This window comes from Pseudophryne corroboree, chromosome 2 (genome assembly GCF_028390025.1).
Source record: "Pseudophryne corroboree isolate aPseCor3 chromosome 2, aPseCor3.hap2, whole genome shotgun sequence".
NCBI lineage: Eukaryota > Metazoa > Chordata > Amphibia > Anura > Myobatrachidae > Pseudophryne > Pseudophryne corroboree.
In genome coordinates, this window is record NC_086445.1 from 832,982,822 (window position 1) to 832,999,757 (window position 16,936).

General features: G+C 45.2%; 1 protein-coding gene across 3 annotated transcripts in view; it reads right to left on the reverse strand.

Annotated features, from left to right (window-relative positions):
- Positions 1-16,936, reverse strand: part of ADGRG2 (adhesion G protein-coupled receptor G2) — a 267,587-nt gene that overhangs the window by 236,905 nt on the left and 13,746 nt on the right. For all 3 annotated transcript variants that reach the window (XM_063955727.1, XM_063955726.1, XM_063955728.1), the window contains exon 2: positions 3,090-3,208. In XM_063955727.1, the coding sequence (XP_063811797.1) occupies positions 3,090-3,208 (119 nt within the window). The remainder of the gene's footprint in view (positions 1-3,089; positions 3,209-16,936) is intronic.

The window sequence follows — 16,936 nt, forward strand, 5'->3', positions numbered from 1 at the left end:
AGAACAAGATCGTGGACAGAAAGAGGTTGGGTTCAGGAAACCGGCATTTAAGATGTCGGCAGTCTATATAACAACCCTGGCCTCCCAACAGTTCTTAATCTTGACAGGAAAGGAACGCTAATCCTAATCCACCATCCCCGGAGCCTAATCCTAACCCTCCCCTGCTCGTAGCCTAACCCTAACCCTCCCCCTGCATCCTATCCCCAACCCTCCCCGTCATAGCTACATTCAGGATACTGGTGAAGGCATTCCGACAGGTATTGGAATTCTGGCGGCGGGATCGCCCATCCCACATAATGAATGAACTCTGAAACCCAGGACACGGTACTGACAGAAGAGACAGGAGTTCGCTACGTACTCAGAAATCCGAGAATGCAGTCCCACCAAGACCACATCCCGCACACCGAGTGCACACCTAACGTCCTAACCAGTACTAGAAAAGTATTCCTAATTAAGTGGGCAACATGTGTATTCCTCCCCTAATATTTGTTGACAATACTTAGATATAAATCTGTGTCATTTAAATAAATGTCTGCAATGTTCTTTCTCCATTCCATCAGTATAATATCATTTAACATCAACATATGAAATGTGTAATTCTGACACAATTTCCAGCAGACCTATAAAAAAAAGCTCATACAGGCGTGTGAAGTTGGATCTTACAGGTGCAGTTATTGTTTGATTACAAGAAAGCAGTAGGTTTGGCCCTATACATTGTATTGTACTGTATGTATTGTCCCACCCTGCTATAACTCATGCTTTATACTAAATACAGCCGCATTCCTGTTTTAGTTAAGCATTTGTCGTCAGCATAGCTGACATATTTCCAGTACTGAGAAAACCTGTGTGTTTCTTCTTAAATTGTAACCACATCTGCAAAAACCAGTCTGTGCACAGTCACATACATGGATATTAAATAAAAAAAATATTTATGTCCTGATCTGTGACATAAACATAACACAGCCAATAGAGTTTGCACTGTGTAAACGGGCACAAGACTAACTGAGAAAGTGGACAAAGTTCAAAAAGCTATTGATTAAGTAGAACACCGCACCTAACCATTTCTAAGATCCCCTTCAATACCCAGCATATTGCATTCTTCATTTGGGTGTATACAGCAAGACTGGTATTTTTACTTTCAAGACATTGGGGGTAATTCCAAGTTGATCGCAGCAGGAATTTAGTTAGCAATTGGGCAAAACCATGTGCACTGCAGGGGAGGCAGATTTAACATGAGCAGAGAGAGTTAGATTTGGGTGGGTTATTTTATTTCTGTGCAGGGTAAATACTGGCTGCTTTATTTTTACACTGCAAATTAGATTGCAGATTGAACACACCCCACCCAAATCTAACTCTCTCTGCACATGTTAAATCTGCCTCCCCTGCAGTGCAGATGGTTTTGCCCAATTGCTAACTAAATTCCTGCTGCGATCAACTTGGAATTACCCCCATTGAGCTTTCTTTTCACTTACGTAAAAGCATATTATGCTACAAAACGCACAACCACCACCATATTGTTACTTGAAAAAGAATGTAAATATAAATAGTAAATAGAAGCAGAACATGTTCCATATTATCAATGTATGTAAATGCCCTATCCTGCAATGCATCCATGTTGTCCCACATAAGAAGACACTACCCACTTCCATAAGATTCATAGCTGGATCTAACACATGGGGGGGGGGTAATTCCAAGTTGATCGCAGCTTCAAGTTTGTTAGCAATTGGGCAAAACCATGTGCACTGCAGGGGAGGCAGATATAACATGTGCAGAGAGAGAGAGATAGATTTGGGTGTGGTGTGTTCAATCTGCAATCTAAATTGCAGTGTAAAAATAAAGCAGCCAGTATTTACCCTGCACAGACACAAAATAACCCATCCAAATCTAACTCTCTCTGCAAATGTTATAGCTGTCCCCCCTGCAGTACACATGGTTTTGCCCAACTGCTAAAAAATTTCCTGCTGCGATCAACTTGGAATTACCCCCATGGAAAGGTCAGGCCCAGTACATGGGCACATGCTGGAGGAAAAAGGTACATGTAGCTCAGGATTTTTCCAATGCCCTGCTTTGCAGAACAGTCCCAGTCGTTTTTCCAGGAGAGTTCCAGTTTTACTACTAGAAATGCAAGGCTTGGACTGGCTACCTGGCACTCCTGGCAAATGTAAGAAAAGCCTATCTGGCCACAAGAAAGATAGGCCAAGCAGCTCTACTGCTCAACCAGCATGTAGTTAGACTGGCCATGCCTCAATGAAGCCTGGCCATGCCTCTTGTCAGTATGCGTGTGCAAGGGGTTCACTACGGCTGGCCGGCGGTCAAGCTCCCGGCGACCAGCATCCCGGCGCCGGGAGCCCGACCGCCGGCTTACCGACAGTGTGGCGAGCGCAAATGAGCCCCTTGCGGGCTCGCTGCGCTCGCCACGCTACGGGCACGGTGGCGCGCTACACTATTTTATTCTCCCTCTATGGGGGTCGTGGACCCCCACGAGGGAAAATAAGTGTCAGTATGCCGGCTGTCGGGCTCCCGGCGCCGGTATACTGGGCGCCGGGAGCCCGACCGCCGGCATACCGAAGACCACCCTGTGCAAGCTAGCAATGCCTGGACCGCACGTCAGCCCCACATCGCTGAAAGAATTGAATACAATGATAAATGGAATACAATGATAAATATAAGCCTTAAGAATAAAACAAGAAGTAGTAAAATATTGACAGAGCAGTTTATAATTTAAAATTCTCTGGAACGGATACTTGGATCAGAAGTCTGAGAGGGGGATTATCTCTACAGGGCATTGGGAGATCTCGTATAACATGAATTTCAAAACACACCCTAACAGATCTAAAATATTTAGTCCAGGACGTTTTTTGTTTGTTTGTTTTTTAAAAGGGATTCCTTTTGTTTCCAAAACTGAATAAAATCAAATACCAAAATGGGTGAATAACTTTACAGACATGTATGCATGTTGCAAATAATCATTATATGCAATCCAGGCCGCCCACTGAGAAATACAGACAGCATTTAAATAATTGTTTCTGTCAATGCAAAGCGAGAGGTGGGTTTACAATGAAAAAACAGACGAGTACTGCATTTCTTACCTATTTCTGAAACAGCCAAAACACACATTAATACCCATATTGTCTGAGCCGTCTTCAATTTCACAGGACAATGCTTTGTATTAGCAGTTACTGCATGCAGGAATCCATGGAGCAACATCCTGAAAAATACAAAATAATATACATTGTACTATAGTTTCATTTAGTTCACCCCTGCAGGAAGAATTCACAATGGTCAATCAGAACACCTAGCAAGGAGACAGTCTAGTCATGGTATGGCCTCTCAGACTTATAGGCGCTACACACTTGGTGATGTTATTGAAAGATATGAACGATCTCGTTCATTAATGAACGAGATACCGTTCATATCTGTCAGTGTGGAGGCACCAGCGATGAACGGTGCGCGGCCTCTGCTCGTTCATCGCTGGTGACACGTCGCTTGTGCATGAAGGCCAATATGGACGATCTCGTCCATATTTGCCTGCACTTGTATGGAGCCGGGTGATGGGGGGAGTGAAGAAACTTCACTCCCCCCGTCACTGCCCCCCCCCCCCCTCCCAGCCGCCGGGTCGCCAGTTGGCCGTATCCGCTGTCGGGCAACTCGGCGGCGGATCGATCAATGTGTAGGGCCCTTGAGACTTAGGGTCTATTTACTAAACCTTGGAGAGACATAAAGTGGAGATAAAGTACCAACCAACCAGATCCTACCTGCCATGTTACAGACAGTGGGGTAAATGTATCATAGGTCGTTATGGAGGAGAAGTGGTATCAGTGCACGTTATGTGCGCTGATACTGATCCCCCATGTATTAGTGCGGCAGTGCGTGCTCAGTTACAGGGGTGTTATGCGCCCCTGTCATTATCGGTGCTGCTACCTAAAAGATAGCATACCGATGGGCAGGGCAATGTAAAAATGGTTTGGGGCAAAGAATGCTCAGACACCTGCAGTAATCGATTTTGTCAGCCGCAGGTGTTGATACCCTATCTCCACAGCAAGGACAGAGTTGTCCCTGGCTGTGACGGCTGCAATATCTCGCACATGCGCATTGGAGCCGGCCAGGCAGGGAGACATAGCGCATCACTGCTAAGCCAATATGCTGTGTGCTCTGGTGGGGATGGCCTGAGGGGGGAGTTTTACAATGAATCTCAAACTTAAGACACACTTGCCTACTTTGGGAGTTTCTGTAAGTCTCCCAAATTTGGGGCAACTTTTTCGGGCCCCCAGGAAAGTAGACGATGCTCCCGGATCCTGCCTACTTCCTCAATAAACTGGCAGGTGCAGTGTCATTATGCTATCACTCCCGGAGGACACCGTTAAAAAGTAGCCAAGTGTGATTTAAGAAAATGTATAAGGTCAGTGGTCTGTTAATATAACAATGCACGCCGATTCATACTGCTACAAGCAGTTCCTTGTCCATGCTTTTAACATCACGTTTAACAAGCACACAAGAGGAATTACTTGGGAGTTATCCTGTGTTTTGTCATATGTATAGCAATCTCCTTACTGGCCCATTACATCTCATGTGTCCTGTCTAACTGGTGTATTCAGCACAGAGTAATAACATCACACCGATGAAAAGTGAAGTAAAAGAAGAGTAACACAGATCAGCTTAGTCAGAGCAACAAGAATAAAGCATTTGGAAGGCTCCCATGGCCAGTGCCATCACCAGCTACAGTTCCCTCAGTATCAGTCACTAAACTCGGAACAAAGAGCTTTAATAACAGATGTTCTGCAAGGCAACATTTCTTTACACAGAGAATATCTCCACGTCAGGGCAAAGAGGAAATGCTGCACTCAGTGCACTGGGTCCAAATCTGTGCCTGTGTTGAACACTGGTCTGCTCAAAAAAACAGAAATGTTCTTTCTATTCCTTTTCTTTGTTCCACTTAATTACAAATATTAAGCATAATGATAGACTGTGGAAACCATATCCTTAAACCACTCAACACAAACTGCAGTGATGACAAAAACTATTCTCGCTCTGTTAGCCAATTTAAAACTGGTCATTACACTTTTGGGAAAATGCCAAAGGGGAGGGGGAAAAAAAGTACAGGTTGAGTATCCCATATCCAAATATTCCGAAATACGGAATATTCCGAAATACGGACTTTTTTGAGTGAGAGTGAGATAGTGAAACTTTTGTTTTTTGATAGCTCAATGTGCACAAACTGTGTTTAATACACAAAGTTATTAAAAAATATTGTATTAAATGGCATTCAGGCTGTGTGTATAAGGTGTATATAAAACATAAATTAATTGTGTGAATGTACACACACTTTGTTTAATGCTTAAAGTTATAAAAAATATTGGCTAAAATTACCTTCAGGCTGTGTGTATAAGGTGTATATGAAACATAAATTAATTCTGTGCTTAGATTTAGGTCCCATCACCATGATATCTCATTATGGTATGCAATTATTCCAAAATACGGAAAAATCCGATATCCAAAGTACCTCTGGTCCCAAGCATTTTGGATAAGGGATACTCAACCTGTATAAGGAAAATATCTGTGAAATCTCAAACATAGGCTAAAATTATTAGGGTAGATGCTTAAATAATACACAAGAACATATTTACTGTACCTTCCGTCACAGGGGAAACATAATATTGGGCATAATCCATTTTCCTGAAATACGGTGCAACCGACTAATCTCACTAAACATCCTAATATTCTTGTGACTTAAAGGGTCAGTGGTAAACGCAGGATTTCTAGAGGGGGGTTCCCAAATACAATCTACAATCTCTCATTCTGTTGAACATTGGAGCAGGAGAGTGGTAGAAGAACCCAGAAACATACTTCCCAACTGTCCTGATTTTCGTAGGACAGTAACATTTTTTTGGGACTGTCCCTCTGTCCAGTGCCGTAACTAGGCATTTTAGCGCTGTGTGCGAGAAACGACAGTGGCGCCCCCCCCCCATGTAAAACAGGGGCAGTGCGCGCTGTAGCCGCGCGCAAAATTTAGAGGGGCGTGGCTTCATGGGGAAGGGGCGTGGCCACAAAATAATAGCAATTCATACTACGGTGCACAGTAGTCTACGTTATTCAAATTACGCTGCACAGTAGCGCCACTACACCAGGTAGAGCCCCTTTTATACATTACAGCAGACAGCGTCCCCCTTTTGACACATTACAGCAGACAGTCCCCCTTTTTACACATTACAGCAGACAGCGTCCCCGTTTATACACATTACGGCAGACGGTGTCCCCCTTTATACACATTGCGGCAGCCAGGCCCCCTTTTTACACATTACGGGAGCCAGTCCCCCTTTTTACACATTGCGGCAGCCAGGCCCCCTTTTTACACATTATGGCAGACAGTCCCCCTTTTTACACATTGCGGCAGCCAGTCCCCCTTTTTACACATTGCGGCAGACAGTCCCCCTTTTTACACATTGCGGCAGACAGTCCCCCTTTTTACACAATGCGGCAGCCAGTCCCCCTTTTTACACATTGCGGCAGCCAGTCCCCCTTTTTACACAATGCGGCAGCCAGGACCCCTTTTTACACATTGCGGCAGCCAGTCCCCATTTTTACACAATGCGGCAGCCAGGACCCCTTTTTACACAATGCGGCAGCCAGGACCCCTTTTTACACATTATGGCAGACGGTGTCCCTCTAAAAGAGAGAGAGAGAGAGAGAGAGAGAGAGAGAGAGAGAGAGAGAGAGAGAGAGAGAGAGAGAGAGAGAGAGAGAGAGAGAGAGAGAGAGAGAGACTTACCTGACAGGCTCCTCGTGCTGGCAGCTCCCTCGGTGCAGGCAGTGAGATGAGAAGGAAGAGGAGGGAGGGGGAGCAGGGAGCCGCAGCAGCGCTATTTGATTGGTAGTAAGCGCCGCTGCAGCATCCCCCTCTTCTTCTGTATTGGCTGCCTGGCGCTGCTGTGGATGCTGGGATGAAGGAACCGCATCCCAGCATCCATAGCAGCGCCGGGCAGCCAATACAGAAGGAGAGGGGGATGCTGCAGCGGCGCTTACTACCAATCAAATAGCGCTGCTGCGGCTCCCTGCTCCCCCTCCCTCCTCCTCCTCCTCCTCTCCGCTGCTCTGCGCTTCTATCTTCCCCTCCACAGCGCGGCGGCGGCGCACACAGCAGAGGCGGCATGTAATGAGTCAATTTGACTCATTACATGCAGCTGGCCGTTGCGCCCTCAGGGCAACTGCGCTGTGTGCCAAGCCCCCTTGGCACACACGTAGTTACGGCCCTGCCTCTGTCCCACCCGCGGGTTGCTGTGTCCTGCTCCTGTCACTTGCAGCTCTGCTTAGCGGAGCGATGAACAGACATCTATTTATGGGTGACAGAGGGGCTAGGGGCGTACCAGCAGCTCACAGACTGCTGAGCATGCGTCCACAGATACGAAAAATGGGTGCATGGCTCACGATCACAGCATTGCTGTGAAGCCACACCCCGTTTTGCATAGACCATGTCCCTTTTTTTGGGAGCGCATGTCGAAGGTGCACAAAATGTACCTCTTCCCTGTTGCTCGATGTAGGTAGGTCTGCAGTAACGACCCTGGACATTAATGTAAACAATGGTCTTTTTATACCCTGGATTCTATATGGAATGCAGTGTTAATATTTAACACTATAGTATAGGCTGTATCACATATTTAAATAATATAATTGGTTAGGAAAAAGTTAAACATACCATAATAACTAAATACACAAACATATTAGAACCAGTACTACACTTTCTAAACATACATTCGCCCACCTCATGGTAATGCTCTTGTTTCTTCTTCCTGGTAAATACTCTATAGTCCAGTGCACTGATTAAGGTAGAAGAAGCTGCATATGCATATGGGCATATGCAGCAGCTCTGCTCTTTCCCTTAAACTGTATGATGTGGAGTCAGCTCTAGTAATAGTATTATATACCATTACTATTGTTGTCATTATTTGAGACACTTACCAAAAAAAAAAACCCTGCATTTGTCTATGAGGGTAAAATCACCAGTCATGCTGCTAAAATATTAATAAATAAAAAGATCTATTGCAATTGTTTAACAGCAAATGTATTCAGTAGACAAGTTCTGAGTTTAAAAATACTACATGGTAAAGCTCAGGCTAAAGATCTCAAGAGGAAAGCAAAAATATAATTTATACTTTAAAAGGATCAGGTGTCTATATTGGGACTATTTATTATTGACAACAAGGGCAAGCGAGGATCAACTACAACCAGACAAATCAGAGATAATTAACTACATGGAAAAACATTATGCAACTGGCGTTCTATCACTATGCATGGAAGATGGCGCCTTTCCAAAAGTAACACTTCTTTGCTGTACATGATTGGCAGGCTAAGGGGGATCTAAAAACACAGCTGAGCTCCAGTAGGTGTCCAAACACCTAATGACATTTACTATAATAGCAAGACAAACATTTTTGCAATCTATACAACACATTTAAATGAACTACAAAGTATAGACAAAACAATAATGCTTAGACAGTTCTATGTACTGGAACCAATGATTTGAAAATATTTAATTTAATTCAGAGGACTCTAAACAATAAAGAAGGCAGTGCTTGACCACAGTATTTTCACACTCAAGGCACAGTACACAATGCACAATAAGCGTGCACCAGAGAATGAGTATAAAGAGTACACCAATATTTTCATGAATGTTGAGGCAGGTACGTACATCAGACAACTTATACTAGATGGCAAAGTTCCCTCCCATCACAAATAACATACATTTCTGAACAATTTGTACAGCAAGTGCAACATCAATGAAATTATTCTTAAATCTTAACGTTACTGATATTTTAATGGATAGTAAAGACACTATTATAAGGCAAATGACATATAGGTGTCCTACTCATATATAACAAATCGTGGCCTATGCAGAATAATATATGCATTACCAATTACTTTGCTAATCGGCATAAAAAGTGCCTTTTAACCACTGTTGGAACTACAAACTCACAATTCAGAAACGTTTGTAAATACATAGAACAAACTAAAGAACAACTCTAAACATATGTCCTTCTGGCTTATGCATCCAAAATATGGCACAAGGAAGCGGATGGTTTATTATGCTTGGCCGAAAGCTCGCACAAGTTGGATCACATTTTTGACTTCCTCCCAAACATTTAACATTCACTCAAAAGTGACTGGGAGAGACCTTGATCAAACACATTGCAACGTAATATACATAGAATTCAGAAAGTAAACAGATCTTGTAATAGATTTAGCATAAATTATACTGAAAAAGTCTTTAGATCTTCACAAACTCAACACCCCTGTTACTGAGAGTGATGACACCCTTGGGCCTCGAGGACACAGAACTTCTGTAAATAAATTATCCATGACACTACACTGCCAACTACATGGGTTACATTATTTATGTTTATAGCTATAAGCCTTCTAGTTAAATCCACTACATGACCATTCAAGTGAGCCAGTAACACCCAGAAAACAGCCAAGTCTGTCAGTTCTGTGTTCAGTGTAGAAGGCAAGAGTTGGAAACCATAAAAGACAATTATCGCACCTCTTACTTTTGATTCCTCTAACTACCAAAATAATACTGTGACTGGCTTCATCATTCCACACTATACACTATAGCCCAGTCACGTGCAAAAATAGGATTTTAATTACCTACTGGTAAATCCTTTTCTCGTAGTCCATAGAGGATACTGGGGTCCATTTAGTACCATGGGTATAGACGGGTCCACTAGGAGCCATGGGCATTTTAAGGGATTTGATAGTATGGGCTGGCTCCTCCCTCTATGCCCCTCCTACCAGACTCAGTCTAGGAAACTGCGCCCGAGGAGACGGACATACTTTGAGAGAAGGATAGATAAGGATAGTGGTAAGATTCCAAACCAGCACACACAAGAGGATAGCCAAGCTAACCAAACTTGAAACAGGAACATCACCGGCTGAACCAACATTACTTAACCAAGTAACATTGCAGGAAGAATAAAGCACTGGGCGGGCACCCAGTATCCTCTACGGACTACGAGAAAAAGATTTACTGGAAGGTAATTAAAATCCTGTTTTCTCTTACATCCTAGAGGATACTGGGGTCCATTTAGTACCATGGGGATGTACCAAAGCTCCCAAACCGAGTGGGAGAGTGCTGAGGTTCCTGCAGAACTGATTGACCAAACTGAAGGTCCTCAGAGGCCAAAGTATCGTACTTGTAGAACTTAGCAAACGTGTTTGAACTTGACCAAGTAGCTGCTCGGCAGAGCTGTAAAGCCGAGACACCCCAGGCAGCCACCCAGGAAGAACCCACCGACCTAGTAGAGTGGGCCTGTACAGATTTTGGACATGGCAAACCTGCCGTGGAATAAGCATGCTGGACAGCAAGTCTGATCCAGCGTGCAATTGTCTTCTTTGAAGCAGGACACCCAATCTTATTGAGATCATAAAGAAGTCCGTTTTTTCTGTGACGAGCTGTTCTCTTCACATGCTGTACACCTTCAAAGCCCTCACAACATCCAAAGACTTTGCAGTAGCAGAGGTGTCGGTGACAACGGGAACCACCATAGGTTGGTTGATGTGAAACGCAGACACCACTTTAGGAAGAAATTGCTGACGAGTTCTGAGTTCAGCTCTGTCCTCATGGAAAATGAAAAAGGGACTTTTATGACACAAAGCCCCCAACTCCGACACACGTCTTGCTGAAGCCAAGGCTAACAGTGTTACGGTCTTCCACGTAAGATATTTTACGTCCACTTCCTGTAAAGGTTCAAACCAGTCCGATTGGAGGAACTGCAGCACCACGTTGAGATCCCAAGGTGCCGTGGGAGGCACAAAGGGATGTTGGATGTGCAGAACACTTTTCAAGAACGTCTGGACCTCAGGGAGAGAAGCCTATTGTTTCTGAAAGAAAATGGACAAGGCTGAAATCTGGACTTTTAAGGAACCCAGATGCAGGCCCACATCCACACCTGCCTGGAGAAAAAGCAGTAAATGTCCCAGATGGAATTCCACGGCAGAATCATTTCTGCTCTCACACCAAGAGACGTATTTCTTCCAAATACGATGGTAATTAGATGTTACCCCCTTCCTGGCTTGGATCATAGTCGGGATAACCTTGTTAGAGATCCCTCTCCTGGCTAGAATCAGCCGTTCAACTTCCATGCCGTCAAACGTAGCTGCGGTAAGTCCTGATAGACGAAAGGGCCCTTTTGCAGAAGATCCTCGCAAAGAGGTAGAGGCCACGGATCTTCGAGGTTCATCTCCAGAAGGTCCGCATACCAGGCCCTTCTTGGCCAGTGTGAGAATTGCTTGAACCTTTTCCCTTTTTATTCTCTTTAGAGTTCTTGGGATCAGAAGAAGTGGAGGAAACACGTACACCATCTGATAGACCCATGGAGTCGTATGGGCGTCTACCCGCCACCGCCCGTGGGTCTCTCGACCTGGAACAATACTGCTTGAGCTTCTTGTTGAACCGAGAGGCCATCATGTCGATCTGAGGATAACCCCATTGACTTGTCAAGCACCTGAACACTTCTGGGTGAAGGCCCCACTCCCCCGGGTGCAGGTCATGTCTGCTGAGGAAGTCTGCTACCCAGTTTTCTACTCCCGGAATGAAGACTGCTGACAATGCCACAGCGTTTCTTTCTGCCCAGAGGAGAATTCTTGATGCCTCTGACATTGCTGAATGGCTCAATCTTGAAGAAGATGTGAGGCCTGCAGAAGGGCATTGTATATGGCCCTGAGTTTCAGAACGTCGATTGGAAGGATGACTTCCTAACTTGACCATCTTCCTTGAAACTGCACCCCCTGAGTGACTGCTCCCAAACCTCTGAGGCTTGCGTCTGTGGGTAACAGAATCCAGTTCTCAATTCCGAACCTCCGACCTTCGACGAGGTGAAAAGTCTGTAGCCACAACAGAAGGAAGATCCTGGCTTTTGGCAACAGACGGATCCTCTGGTGCATGTAAAGATGCGATCTGGACCATTTGTCCAACAGATCGAACTGGAAGGGTCTTGCTTGAAACCTTTTACGTATTGGAGAGCCTCGTAAGAGGCCACCATTTTCCCCAGAATGCGAATGCAAAGATGCACGGGTTTGCTTCAGGACATCACGAACCATCGACTGGATTACCAATGCCTTTTCCAACGGAAGGAACACTTTTTGCAACTCCAGTGTCATTCCCACGGAGTCTCCGTATTGGCTCTAGGTGAGATTTCGGAAAGTTCAGAATCCACCCGTGATCCTGAAGGAGTTTGGTTGAGAGACCAATGCTGTCCAGCAACCATTCCCTGGACGGTGCTTTTATCAGGAGATCGTCCAGGTACGGAATTATGTTCACTCCCTGTTTGCGGAGTAAAAATCATCTCTGCCATCATCTTGGTGAACACCCTCGGTGCCGTGGAGAGACCAAATGGCTGGGCCTGGAACGGGTAGTGACAGTCCTGCAGTGCAAACCAGAGTTAAGCCTGATGAGGCGGCCAGATCGGAATGTGAAGGTACGCATCCTTGATATCCAGAGACACTAGGAATTGCCCTTCCTCTAGACCTGAGATTACCCTTCTCAGAGACTCCATCTTAAATTTGAACACTCGTAAGTACGGGTTCAACGACTTGACGTTCAAAATTGGTCTTACCGAACCGACCAGTTTCGGTATTACAAACAAGTTGGAATAATACCCCTTGTTTTGCAGAAGTTATACTTGCTTCTTGTGAAACTGGTAAGCCTGATTTGAAGAATCTGTGAGGTGGGAGCTCTTGGAACTCCAGTCTGTTGCCATGGGAAATAATATCTATGACCCAGGGATCCCAGCATGAACTTGACCAGATCTGACTGAAGAATTGTAGTTGGGCTCCCACCTGACAGCCTTCCAGGCACTGCGGTCCACCGTCATGCTGAAGGATTTGAGGAAGCAGAGCCTGAGCTCTGTTGCTGAGCACTGGCAGTTGCTGGTTTGCATGGTTTACCTCTTGCGCCGCTGGAGGACGTAGAAGCTCCTCTGGATTTGCCCTTGAACTTGGCCGTCCGAAAGGATTGCAACTTAGTAGCTGTGGAGATCCATTTGTCTAGTTCATCTCCAAATAAGGCCTCTCCTGTGAATGGTAGGCCTTCCACACCTTTCCTGGAGACCGCGTCAGCTGTCTACTGGCGTAGCCACAAGCCCCTGCGTGCCGACATTGCCATAGCGGTGGTGCATGCATGAAGCAAGCCTATTTCTTTTATGGCTTCCCCCGTAAAGTTCACAGAGTCCTGTATATGCTGCAGGAGTAAAACATCCCCCCTAGACAAGGAATCTAATTCCTCAATTAGGTTACTGGACCATTTTGCAATAGCTTTTGTGGTCCACACACATGCAATAGTGGGTCTTTGGGCCACCACAGCAGCTGTGTACAGTGATTTGAGTGTAGTCTCAATTTTACGATCAGCCGTGTCTTTCAGGGAGGCTGCACCAGGAACAGGCAATGCAATTTTATGTGACAGCCTAGAGACTGATGCGTCCACTATCGGTGGATTTTCCCATTTTTTTCCTATCCTCCAGGGGAAAAGGAAAAGATGAGAGCAACCTTTTAGGGATCTGAAATTTCTTATAAGGATTAACCCATGGTTCTTCAAACAGGGTATTCAATTCCTTTGACGCAGGAAAAGTGACTGAGGACTTCTTTTTTACATTAAAATAAGATTCCTCACACTCCTCTAACACCTTATCACGAAAATGCAGAACATCCCTGATATCCTCTATAAGAGCTTCTATTCCCTGTGATACAGCCGCATCCCCCCCCTTTTCCCAAATCCACCTCACCCTCCTCCATGTCTGACGTGTCAGAGTCAGACTGCAGGATATGGGCCAGAGATCGCTTTTGCGGACAAATGGGAGGGGATTGAGACGCTGTTTTGGGGCCTGAGTCTCTGTTCATAAACTCATCCACAGTCTGTTTTAAGTATTACGTCTCTCTCTCATTGCGGGACAATTTTGTAGAAAGAGTGGAGATCATTCCTTTAAGAGAATTAACCCACTCCGGTTCAGCGCCGCTATTCTGTGAACCCTGAGTACCCAGTAGTGAGCCCAATGGTGAAGAGGAACACTCCGCTGTACAAGAAACACACTCTTTGCCTGACATAGGGGGTCATTCCGAGTTGTTTGCACGTAACAACCTTTTGCTGCCCGTGCGATCAACTAGATGCCACCTATGGGGGAGTGTAGTTCTGCATAGCAGGGCTGAGAACACTTGTGCAGCCCTGCTATGCAAAAAAAGTTTCCTGTAAAAGAAGACCATGGTAAGAGTAACTTACCCTGAGCGATCAATCAAGCGATGCAGGTCCCGGAATTGACGTCAGACATCCGCCCTCCAAACGCCTGGACAAGCCTGCGTTGGTCTCACCACTCCCAGAAAACGGTGAGTTGCCACCCCGGAACGCCTTCCTGCTGTCAATCTTCTTGCGATCTCTCCAGCGATCGCTTTCTTTGTTCTTCTGGTCGTTGCCCGGCGACGGCCATCACTGGGCAACGATGCGCATGCGCATTGCAGACGCCGCACAGGTGCAGACCCGACCCGTTCGCACCGCTGCAACAAACATCAGCATGCGAACGGGTCGGAATGACCCCCATAATGTAAATGTGACAGTACACACACACACACACACACACACACGAAAAGGTTAAGCACAAGTAACCCACAAAGAGCTCTTCAGGGAGACAGTTGTTTGGAGCCAGCCCCCACCGCGCCCTTACCGCTAATGATAAGGGACTTAGTACACTAATAGTCGCTCCCCCCCCCCCCCCCCCCGCTGCTATGACCCCTGGTACCGCTGAGGTAATTTGGAGTCACACCGGAGGAGCTGCGCGTCCCTGTCAGTCAGCGTCTATGTCCACTGCAGAGGGAAAATGGCGCTGGTGAGCTGCTGGATCCTCTCATAGTGAAGCCCCACCCCCTCAATGGCACGCGGTCTTCCCGCTTTTTTTTATACTGGCTGAGGTCATTTATGTGCTTAAAGTGGAGCAGAACAGTTTTAAGGCTGTGTTTGTGTGTTTGGGTACTGTGTACAGTGTACTGAGACGCAGTTGTGTACTGTGTCTGGAGACGCATTCCACCTTATTTAGAAGCCATGCATCTCCGTACCCTCGTGCCGCCATAATGGCCGGTGCCCCACTAACCGGGACGCTGGCTCAGTACTCACCACTCTTCATTCTTCAGTCTCTGTTAAGGGTGGCGGCGTGCTGCGGGAATGTACGCTCGCCGTGGTGGGGCTTGCGAATAGTTCCCTCAGGAGCTCAGTGTCCTGTCAGTGGAGAACGGGACCATTAACCCTTCAAGAGGTTGGGCCGTTTTCCCCCCTAAGTCCCATGAAGCAGGCAGGGTGGTGCTAACCAGCCCTGCCTGAAAATAACAAAATAGAAAATAAATGCAGAAATCTCGTCAGGAGCTGCCTTCAGCGTGACCAGCTCCTCCGGGCACATTTTCTAAGTCTGGTAGGAGGGGCACAGAGGGAAGAGCCAGCCCACACTATCAAATTCCTAAAGTGCCCATGGCTCCTAGTGAACCAGTCTATACCCCTTGGTACTAAATGGACCCCAGTATTCTCTAGGACATAAGAGAAATAAGGGAGAATCTTTTCACATGCAGGCGGGGGGGGGGGCATGACTATTTTGGTAGGATGCAACCAAGACAACTTTTAGAAATCCTACAGGAACAGCATGGGACAAATGTAATAAAGTGAGAGTTGCAAAAAGTGAGAGATTTGGTAAGGTTTTGCAATTTCTTCAAAGTGGCAATCATTTACACGGCAAGATCAACCTGGTTTTGCAGTGTAAATGATTGACACCTTTAAAAAACAAACAAAAGAAAACAAACTAAAAACCGTACCAAATCTGTCACTTTGTGAAACGCTCTACTACATTTGGCCCCTTATTTTTGTTTGGAAGATCACAACCACTTCTATTACTGCCAGGAGTATGCTTATTGTCTACAGTATGAACAGGATTTTGACTGTGACTCTGAACAGGCTGAAGCCCCATTATAAAAGTGTACAGCACACTTATGCAGCCAGGGTATTACTGGTTTTATATTTCACTTGTTTTTCCTTTAAATTGTTTATTTGGTGTTCACTTTAATTGTGGTAGATTCAAGGCGACATTAGAGGTAGAAAAAGGTCCAGCTTGATTTACGCTGATTTTAGGCTCTACCTCTACATCTTTTCAATACAGGTATGTAGACTTTTATATCCACTGTATACGGGGGCTTTTAAGTTATATTAACACAATATAGTTTTTTCAGCTAAGTCAATTCTCCAGAATCTTTTTGGTGATTGGATTTGAAAATCCACACTAATAGTTGGTAAATAAACTATGAACAAAACAAAAGTTATAGTTCCTCTTCAAATATTGTATGTTGGAAGAACGCTGTAGCCTAGTAGAAGTAGGAAAAAACATATGCTTCTCCATTACCAAGTGTTATGCACTTATAATGGCAGAGTTACTCCAACACATGGAATGTTAAGGCACTTCTAAACTATTTTACATATGGTCAGTGACTGCATTTGGTTGCCCATTTCCCACTGGCAATGAGGCTCCCATAAAAGCCAGATCTTACTATGCTCTGAGCCCTTTCGAACCCGTCTCCAAAAAAAATTCCAATATAAGAGGATCCCCAGGAAGTTCAGAGAACAGAATCTCTCACCTTTTGACATCTCCAGCACGTGTCATAGACACCAAGCAACAGTTATAGATGAAATATTACACTCATTTGTAAATCATTTTATGAGAATAATATTGCACATGCTTAAGAATCCTTTGTCTATGGGTTTAACTATGGAGACTCCTCAATCCAAGCAGGAATAATACTCAATACTTTGGGTGAAGAGGATGTTTTCAGTTAAAATGGTTTTCCTACAAAAGCATCTCTACTTATTTGCTATGTTATCTGTAATGTCCTATTCTTTAAGTAGACATGGCCTTTAAAGTAACTCAAC